Genomic DNA, 10,646 nt, shown 5'->3' with positions numbered 1-10,646 from the left:
CGCTCTGAGCCTCAGATTCCTAGTAGCATCTGCCTCAAGTGGTTGTGGGGATTAAGGTTATAACACTGAACTGCTTAGTGCAGGGTTGGGTAAATATTAGGAGCTATTATTAAGGAGCTCTTCTGTGTTTAATTAGTCTTAAGTATTTCCACTCTTTTTAGAGGTTCAGAAATGATTTTTACTGATATATACTTTAAAACAACTTTCATTAATTACATTGTACTTAAATTGTACTTTGCATTACAGGGGTTGAGTGAATACCAGAGAAATTTTCTATGGAAAAAGTCGTATTTATCAGAGTCTTGTAATTCCTCAGTGGGGAGAAGACACCCGTGGGCTGGACTTAGATCAGATCAATTAGGTAAGTTGAACAATTAGTTGTCATTATAACTTGAATAAGCCTTGGGCAAAATGATTAAAAATCTGTGGTTTCCCAGAGTGTGATAAAGGGAGAGAGAGACAGACTGACTTGATTCAACTTGTTTCCTTAATCTCTCCCTCACTAGAATATAAGATCTCTGAGAAAAGAGCTCTGTCTTCACCACCATGTTCTTGCCCAGTACCTGGCATAGGGCCTTGGCACATTCTAAAGCTTATTAAAACTCTCTCTCTCTTTTTTTAAATGAATGGATAAACCTGGGGTTGAATCCACATTTACTGTGTGACTTTGGACAAACTGGGCCTGTTTCACCAAGTGGGACTTGGGAAGCCCCTTGCACAGGATTGTTGGGAGTGATGAATGTGATATACCTGTTAAGGGCTAGGTGCTTATACACAGATAGTGTTAGGTGCTCCTCCTGTGACCCCTGTGAGAGTGCATATGTATAGGATATAATTTCCTCCAATCTTAGATGTTCGAAGCCAGGAAAAGACTTGAGAGTGGGGTGCCAAGTCTGGAAACTAGTAAGAAGAGCATATTCCAGGATTAGGTTTGGAGAACAAAGAGAAGAGTGGACTGGAGTGGGTGGTTCTTTTAATATTCCTCTGAATTGTCAGGCTCCTTTGCCCAGAGCCTGGCTTCAAAGCCCAAGTGTCCCTGCATCTTAGGCAGGGTGGTGCTCATAATCCTCTCCAGACGACCAGAGTTCCACAAATTTGAGGCTCTGTTAGATTAAGTATCCCAACATAAATTTCTCAAATGTAGCTAAGCTTAGCCCATCGAGGGCCTTAAGGGATATTATGACACTGGGGAATTGGTTAACCACATAACATTTTAGCTTAGATCAGCTACATTTGAAAGGGTGGTGATGAAAGGAGACTGGGAACAGAGCCACTTTGGAGTATGGCACCTTAATGAGAAAGGAAGGGCTAGGGGGAGGAGCAGAGTGGGAACTCCAGTTTGTTGAAAGAGGAGGTGGAAAGCTAGCAAGGAACAGCAGCAGTGTTACCTAAAACTGGCTAGACATTCTCTGTGTCTTTTTCCTCCTAGTGTGTGCTGAGAGACAAGGGTGGACCACTTGAGAAGCTTCCCTTTTCATTTTGCTTTTCTTCCACCAGCCCTGCTCTGTTAAAGAGGGAAGTCTAGGGTGGTGGTCTTCAAGTTTTTTTTTGGTTTCATACCTGCTAAAAGAATTTAGAAAGTCTATCTCTCCTCACATTTTAAAGTTGATATTTAATTTTTTAAATAAAAAGTGTAATGACCGGTACAATCAAACAAAGGATATGATTTCTGGCTTATTGTGCATACACAAATATCGTACACGTTTTACATGTATTTTGTTAACTTTGGAGCTGCTAGTTTAGCTCAGTTTACGGTAAATGTTCATTATTTAATTGGTAAAGTCAGTCCTCATTGGAAAACTAATCAGATAAAATTAGAATTATTTTCCATGAGAAAAAAGTCTGACTTTATTCTCTGGTTCACATAAATGCATTAATATGCATATATGCATGTCACATAATGACTCTCTTACACGTGAATTTTAGTTTAAGATAGGTAGTTGGAAAAGGCATGGAGCTAGATAAAATAAGGTGTTGTTCCTTTGTTATTTCTAATCTCTGCCTTCTTTGCTTTGCTGTCAAATATTCCCCGTCAGGAGTTGTGCTTTCTCGAATTGTTCCTTTGTTTGTCCTCCCCACCTATGACAATTTTTTTTTTTATTCCATAGGGTGGTCGAGAGGCATGTCTTTCTTTTGTAAAGTGGGCAAAGGGTGATTATGAAAGGAGCGGTGAGAAAGGAAACTACAGATGGCGGAGGAAGCCCTTAGGCAGCTCAGTGTCAGGAAGTGGCACGTACGGAGTGAGGATCTGGAAAGGGATCCTTTTAAGCTGCCGTCTCTGCACCCCTCACCCGGATGTCTTTATATGCCTCCAGCCATAGATGCATCCAGTGTGAAGACTGTGGTCTAGGGGAGATTTGCACCAGTGGAGACTCTGGGTCCGATGGCCAAAACATCCATAATAGAAGCTAAAGAGCTTTGGTTTTAGCTAATGCCAGATTGTCTGTCCACCTTCCCTTCTCTTCTAGTCTTAATCTTTCTTCTCCATCCCACACAGTCGTCTTTCTATTTAAAGAATGGCTCCAAACTAGGGCAGTGTCTCAGTGGCTGTCATTCTGCAGAGCTCCTCTTACCTGGGTAGAAGGTTAAGTTTTTTGGGCATTTGCTTTCCAGAGAGAAATATAGAGAAATAGTATCTTAGCTCTGGTTCAAAGGGTTCATTCTCTTCAACTTCTCAGGAACTCAAGGCGGATATAGAGCCAAGATCCAGCATAATGACATCTCATCCCTTCTCATCTTGGTCTGCACTGCATAAGAGAAGCTTTGTGAAAAGTTCCAAATTTTGACAGTACCAGGGCCCATTGTTCTGCTAAGTAGCACAGGAAAGTAATTAGAAACGGAGGCAACACATTCTGCCTGGCTTGCCAGGTCCATCACGTTGCAATCTAGTGACTTGTGTTAGGATAACTTGAACATCATGACCCCAATTTAAAATTATGGTCAAACTTTTACTATTTATTTAAAGCAAAATTAGAGATTTTATGTTGAAAAACTGTACTTTTTAAAAAATCCTGTAACTGGAAGGATATTGTGTATCTCAAGTGAATTTTAAATTCCATTTCTTCTCTCATACATGTGATTCAGAGTTGTCTTTGTGGCTTTATGCTTTGGTTTCTGCTAATTTTGCATATTATATTTTGTAGGAATCACAAGAGAACCAAGTTTTATTTCGAAAAGAAGAGTCCCTCATCATGACCCACAAATTTCAAAATCTCTTGAGTGGAATGGAGCTACCTCAGAGAATGATGTGGTCCTATCACCAGAACCTGAAGCCCCTAGAACACCAGAATCACAGGAGGCAGAACAAACAGAAGATGCTAACCAAGAAAGACTTCTTGCAGTAGAAGCCTGCAGGGGTCCCAAGAGAACCAGATCTCACTCTGCAGATTCCAGAACTGAGGGGGCTTCAGATATTGTAGAAAGTAAGGAGGATGTAAAAACAAACCATGTACCAGCTAATGAAAATGTGGAGCTGAAACATTCTACCAAGCCTCTTTCAGAAAATGTAGATGATAGGGTATGTGTATTCACTGTATTTCTTTTCAGAAGCATAGAATTCTGTATAAATTTTATCATCATTTCAGTAATATTACACTTTGTGCTTGATTTTTTTCTGCTGTTTTCTTGTTCAAAGTCTGTAGAATAGACCATAAGGTGGTAGTTGACTTTAGTTGTTATGAATTAGTTCTGTTCTTAACAGTTGCCATTTTGTACTGGTTATTTTCAGAGATCCCTTCACTGGGAAGACAGTCTGCCTCTGGATTTCATTTATCATATATCAGCACCCGAGTCCTAAGGGAGAGATCAAGTTGAGACAGAGAAGGGGAGTAGGCTATTACTTCTGGCAGGGATGGTGAGCTGACTTATACCTAGGCCCTTTCAGTTTCTTATTGTATACCAGAGGAAAAAAAACAGAGCTTCAGTTGGCAAAATGCAAAAGAAAGGAGGGGTCTGGCTGGATCTCAAAAGATGTTGCAGTTCTGCTCTCTTACGTCACAGCTGGCCTGTGGAAGGCCCCTGCAAGCACATAAGCAGAGGCTACGGGGCCCTGTGCAGACACCTCACTGCCTTCCACAGTTTTCTCCACTCTACTGCTTCCTCCCCATTTCCTGTCCACCACTGACTGGAACCACGGAGAGGCATTTAGAGCTGTTGGAAAACCAGGGGACACAAGGGAATCAAGGGAGGTAACATGTAAGTCTGATGGGCAGGGGAAAGGTGTCCCAAAAGCAAGGTGTGGATGAGGTGATGTGCTGTTGTTTCTTACTAGTAGATCCATTTATGAATAATTGGTAGGAAGGAACTGAGAAATGTTACCTTTTGCTGGGATGCACAATAATTCCTTGACAGTATTAAGAAAGGAATTTTAAAGAGTCACAATTTAAAAGGAACATTATCGATTGGAAGTTTGCTCTATAACAATGTGGATATGGTTAACAGTACTATACTGTACACTTAAGTTTGTTAGGAGTGTAGATTTTTATATTGCATGTTTTTTTAAAATCACAGTTTAAAAGTTTGAACAGAAATTTTTAATAACTTTGAATGTTTTGTTTTTTTTTCTTCCCCAGCAGTTGGATAGACTTCTGCGGAAGAAAGCTGGATTGACGGTTGTTCCTTCACATAATGTCTTGAGGAATTCTGAATATCAAAGGCAGTTTGTTTGGAAGACCCCTAAACAACCTACTCCAGCTTTTGCAACCAATCAGGTAGTTTAATGGATGCAATGCATTATTGAGTGCCATTATCTAATCTAGTGTTGCAGTTTACATAGAAAGAAATTAGCTAGTAGATCTGGAGGTAGGTTCTAGAAAAGTGAAAATGAGAGTTTTGCTAAAATCATCCTATTACTTCTGATTTATAGCAGTAATATTATACTGTCCTAGGCTACTGATGATCATTGTTGCCAGATCCATCACATATACTAAATATGAGACAGGGTAATGAAAACTTGAGGACTGGTAAGTTTTTGCATGCTGTGAATTTTTTTTACTTATAAAAAATTATTAAATTAAATTGGTTTTATTCTGAAATGTTGTGTTTCATTGACTAATATATTGCACGTTTTCTGTCTAAGAAAGGCATAACTGCTTTGGGTATTTACTTTAATAGTAAAAAATAGGTTGAGGTGATGCAAGATGTATAATTTTGTCTTTATATCAAATGAGCAGTGATAGGAATTGTCAATTTATGTTTATAAAATTCAAAAGCTAAAATGGTAACTAGAAGTGATATTAAGTTTCATTGTATTCTCACACAGTTTTAGTATTGGGCTACCATTACTAAAATAGACTTTTTTTTTTTTACTACTATAATTCTCTAGAAAGTTCTGAGCTCTTAACTCTCAACTCTTATTTATGTTCTTAACCATATTCCTAGGTTTAAGTAGGAAATACTTCCATTTAGAATATCCCCAAAGGTTCATGGCAGCTTAGTCTTTTCTTTCTCACTCACCTGTGTACTTTATACATCCCCAAGGACTGAGAGGATAATTAGATTCAGAAAGACAATAACATGTCATTTTACACTAAGATAATATTCCCACTGTTATAAATTGTAGCAGATTTAGGCTTACTTGTTATTCAGTTTTTAAAAACCTGAAATATGTGTAACATTTTAGGAACACAGAAAATAACCTAAAGCAATACATTCCCTTTATAAACCTAGTGAATAGAATCAATACTTCTTTTGCTGGCTCACAAGTGTTCTTAGATAGAAAATGTACCTACAAAATATGGCCTGAAAATTATGATTGTTTAGTTTTTATGGAATATAAGCTAGAGGTAGTTCAAATCAAAGCCCTATTGACAACTTTTACATATTTCAGTGAAAAGCATTGTGTAGAAATGTTCTTTTTATAGTATCAGAAGTATAAGTCACTAGCAAATGCCTTTACTACTAGCTTTATTGCTTTCATTAGTGAAGATTTCAGAGAACTTTTTGTAAAGAAATACTCTACTAGTTAAAGTGTATCAGCAGTTTCAGGTCTGTGGATTGGAGAGTTGTGTGACAGAAATTTTTTCCATGCTTGTTGATGGGGAAACTCCTAAAGGAGCTATTCGGTTCTATTTTATCAGACACTTGTTTTCCAAAAGGATGTCTTATATATAAAGGAGTAAAAACAATTTACGGCAGAAAAGTTCTTGAGATTATACTGTACTTAAAAAGATATACTATTTGGTTGTGAAGTGTAGGTGTATTATTCACCATTATGAAGCAGTTATACACCTTATTTGAACTCCGTATCTTTTCCATTACTTTCTTTGTAATCAGTGGCAGTGTACCATAAAATGGAAACCATATCATGGAATAATAAGGATAAAAGGAAACATTTATAAATAAAAACATGATAATTACCTGATTTTTTTCCTTGACTCAGGCTAAAAGTAAGTAAGCAAAGGAAAAAAAATGAACAAATGCATGTCAGATATTGAAAATGTTAAGAATATTTTATTGTTGCAGGAAGAAAAAAGTTGATGTCGAGGAAAAAACCTGTAGAGCTGACAAAGTTGCCTTGTAAAGCTAATGTGTATTTTCATGTGATTAAAATCTGCCTATTTTACTTATCCTATTGCCAAACTAATGGAGTGGTAGGGAACTTTGGGGAGAAAAGATATGATTCATTATTTCTTTTGACTTAAGTATTATTTTGATTTAATAACTATTATTCAGAACATAGTAATGAGCATCAAAAGTTGACCTTTGGATTTTCCTTCCAGTTTTATTGAGGTATAATTGACAAAAATTATGTAATTTTGATGTACAACATAAAATTTTGATATATGTATTCATTCTGAAATGATTACTACAGTCAAGCAAATTAGCACGTATGTTGCCTCACATAGTTACCATTTTTGTGTGTGTGTGAATGTACAACACTTAAAAATACTTGAGATCTACCCTCTTAGCAAATTTAAGTATACAGTACAGTATTACTGAGTTCTTCCCTGGTGGCCAGATGGTTGAGTCTGCCTTCAATGCAGGAGACCTAGATTTGATCCCTGGGTTGGGAAGATCCACTGGAGAAGGGAATGGCTACCCACTCCAGTACTTTTGCCTGGAGAATTCCATGGACAGAGGAGTCTTGGTGGGCTATAGTCTATGGGATCGCAAAGAGTCGGACACGACTGAGCAACTAACACTTTCACTTTTTTCACAGCGTTTTAACTGTAGTCATGCTGTACTTTAGCTCTCCATAACTTATTTATCCTGCATAGATGAAACTTTGTACTCTTTGACCAACATATATCCATTTACCCCATCTCCTAGTCCCTGGCAACCACTATTCTATGAATTCTTTTAGATTCCACATATAAGTGGGATCACACCATGTAGTATTTTTGTCTTTCTGTCCCTGGCTTATTTCACTTAACATTAGGTTCTCCAGGTTCATCCATGTTGTAGCAAATGAAAGGATTTGCTTTTTAAATGCCAAATAATATTCCATTTTCTTTATCCATTCATCTGTCCATGGACACTTAGATTGATTCCGTATCTTGGCTATTGTGAATACTATAATGAGCATGGCAGTGTAGATTATCTAGAGATACTGATTTCATTTCCCTTGGATATATACCTGGAATAGGGTTGCTGGATCATATGATAATTCTGTTTTATATTTTTTGAGGACCCTTCATTACTGCTTTCCATATGAATTTACATTCCCACAAATAGTGTACAGAGGTTCCCTTTTCTCTACATCCTCACCAACATTTTGTTATCTTTTATATTTTGTTAATGCCCATTCTATCGTATGTGAGGTAAAGTCTCATTGATGTTGATTTACTCCTTGATGATTAGTGGTGTGTTCACGTACCTGTTGACCGTTTATGTTTTCTTTGGAAAAAAGTTCTTTTGCCTATTTTTAATCAGCTTTTTTTTTTTCTATTCAGTTTTATGAGTTCTTTATTATTTTGAATATTAACTCTTTATCACATATGATTTGCAAAATTTCCCATTCCATAGGTTATGTTTCAATTTTGTTGATGGTTTCCCTTCTTGTATGAAATGTTTTGGTTTGATGTAGTCCCACTTGTTTATGATTGCTTTTGTTGCCTTTGTTTTTGGTGTCAAATCCAAAAAAGACCCATGTCAAGGAGCTTAGCCTATGTTTTCTTTTAGGAGTTTTATGGTTTCAGGGCTTACATTCAAATCTGTAATCCATTTTGATTTAATTTGTATATGTGGCATAAGATAGTAGTCTAGATTCATTCTTTTGCATGTGGCTATCCAGTTTTGTTAGCAGTATTTATTGAAGAAACCCTTTTCCCATTTTACATTCTTGACTTCTTTGTCATAAATTAATTGACTGTATATGTGTGGGCTTGTTTCTGGACTCATTCTGTTCCATTGACCTATGAGTCTGTTTTTATGCCTCTCTGCCCATTTTTTAATCTCGTTGTTTTTTGCTATTCAATTGAGTTCCTTGAGTTCTTTAAATATTTTAGAAATTGATCCCTTACGAGATGTATGCAGGTATTTTCTTGTACTCAATAGTTTGTCTTTTCACTCTGTTGATTGTTTTCTGTACAGAGGTTTTTTATTAATTTGACACAATCCCATTTGCCTATTTTTGCTTTTGTTGCAATGGCTATTAATTAGCCATGTGAAATGAAATTATAGTCATATATAATTTTCTCTTTTTTGTATCCTGATGATTCAACTTTATATGTGAAATGCTTTAAGCAATTGAAGTTCTAAGTTCTATATATTTAACAAAAAAAACTAAACTAAAGTAATTTTTGTTTTAAGGTTTTCCACAATAAAAGCAAATTTGTTCCACAATTCAAAGGTAACTCAGTCATCCATGAAACTGAATACAAAAGAAATTTTAAGGGCTTATCCCCAGTGAAAGAACCAAAATTAAGAAGTCATTTGAAGGAAAACGGAAATTTTGAAACAATATCTCCTGAAAAGAAGGTATTTGTCAATTCTTTAAACAAAAGAAAATTCTCATGATTTGAAACTCTATACATCTTCTTTTACTTACCACCATTTGCAACTTTATAAGTTTCCCTTTACTTATCACCACTTGAGATTTTTGTTTTTAGCTAGTTCATTAATTTGTTTGTTCACTAAATGTCAAATGTTCATTGAACCCTTGGTAGAAGCCAGGCACTGGTCGGTACTGAGAATACAATGATAACCACACTAAGCCTTAAGCAGCTCTTGGGCCACGAGCTCTTGTTGCATGGGGTAGACAGAGATGTAAATAATTAAGTATAATACAGTGCAATGAATGCTTAATAATATAGCAGGTAAGTCTGCTATGCCTAATATCAAATGATTGGCCCTACAGTGATGTGAACTTAAGGGGTTACAGGGGTCATAGAAACATATACTTTAAATTAAATCATGGAAATTAAGACAGAAATAGACATACACACGTTATTTATTATAGCCAGTAAAATTCACACGACTTACCTCAGTACATACAAACACCTACTTCTGTAAAAAAATCACAGCTGTTTAAGTTGCATCATCAGATTAAAACTATTGTAAGTTATAGGTGAATCAGGCATAGGTCCTATTTTTAAATCTCCTGGAATGTCATACCTATTTTATGGATTCTAAGAGTGAAAACTATATGACTGAAAGTAAAATGATTTTATATATATAATAAATATATTATAGTTGTATATGTATTATAAAATCATACATATATATTATATATAATGTATGTGTATAATGTATAATACTTTTTTATTTGGACTTAAAATATTCTTAAAGAGAAAAAGAATTGTTAAGTTATTCAGTAAAGCAATGTGCTAACTTAACTTTTTGGGACCTTCCATTTAATTATTGTAACAATTAAGTGTAGATTTAGAATATCAAGGGAAAATGTAAGACCAATGTTCAAAAGGTAGTTGAACATCTAAATAAGTAAACTTGATACAATTAAAACATTTTTCCTAGCCAAGTATGTAAAATTTTTGTTAGAAAATGAAACCATATCCTGAGCTATATACTTCAAGAAACTAACCAGACATACTAGTTTCAAAACTTGCTTGTTGACTTGTGATTTCTGCATTATCTTAGTAGTAAAAGCTTAGCTTTAAAACAATTATAATTCAGTATCCAAGTATACTTTATGACATCTGTATTTTCACTTTAATGTATGACATAAATGGAGCATGAAAAGTTCAAATTATTTTCATTGTAGTGTAATAAAACAGATGAGCCTTTAAAATCAGAAGCAGAGATGGAATCAAAAGACTCAAACCAGCCTAAAAAGAAACTTACTCCTTGGAGACATCAAAGGCTTGGGTATGTATTTTGTAAAAAAATATCATAGTATTTAGCTAATCAGCATGGTGAAATATTTACTCTCATTTCATTTCTGTTAGGAAGGTGAATTCTGAATATAGAGCAAAATTTCTGAGCCCAGCCCAGTATTTATATAAAGCTGGGGCTTGGACACGTGTGAAGGAAAACATACCAGATCAGGTGAGTATATAAGCTCAGTAAACCCACATTTTCTCTGATACTACTTCAGTTTAATTTCAGTAGTTTTACCTAGTAGTAGGGACTACAGTTTGAAGATATATGATGTGGTAATAGCACCAGAAGTATCAGTTGGATATTATTTATCAGTGTATTTACTTTTTTTTTTAATACCAACTAGCTCCTTAGAGATTAATTATAAG

General features: G+C 35.6%; 1 protein-coding gene across 8 annotated transcripts in view; it reads left to right on the top strand.

Moving 5' to 3' along the window:
* Positions 1–10,646, top strand: part of MDM1 (Mdm1 nuclear protein) — a 45,935-nt gene that overhangs the window by 18,564 nt on the left and 16,725 nt on the right. For 6 of the 8 annotated variants that reach the window (XM_043446992.1, XM_043446990.1, XM_043446991.1 and 3 more), the window contains 6 exons: positions 247–361; positions 3,144–3,517; positions 4,572–4,709; positions 8,752–8,919; positions 10,163–10,266; positions 10,347–10,446. In XM_043446992.1, coding sequence (XP_043302927.1) covers positions 247–361; positions 3,144–3,517; positions 4,572–4,709; positions 8,752–8,919; positions 10,163–10,266; positions 10,347–10,446 — 999 coding nt within the window. The remainder of the gene's footprint in view (positions 1–246; positions 362–3,143; positions 3,518–4,571; positions 4,710–8,751; positions 8,920–10,162; positions 10,267–10,346; positions 10,447–10,646) is intronic. The other 2 variants (XM_043446996.1, XM_043446994.1) reach the window with 1 other exon arrangement.

The sequence above is a fragment of the Cervus canadensis genome, chromosome 25 (assembly GCF_019320065.1).
Source record: "Cervus canadensis isolate Bull #8, Minnesota chromosome 25, ASM1932006v1, whole genome shotgun sequence".
In the NCBI taxonomy this organism is placed as follows: domain Eukaryota; kingdom Metazoa; phylum Chordata; class Mammalia; order Artiodactyla; family Cervidae; genus Cervus; species Cervus canadensis.
The sequence above is the reverse complement of the archived record's forward strand: the minus strand, read 5'-3'. Positions and strand labels throughout refer to the sequence as shown.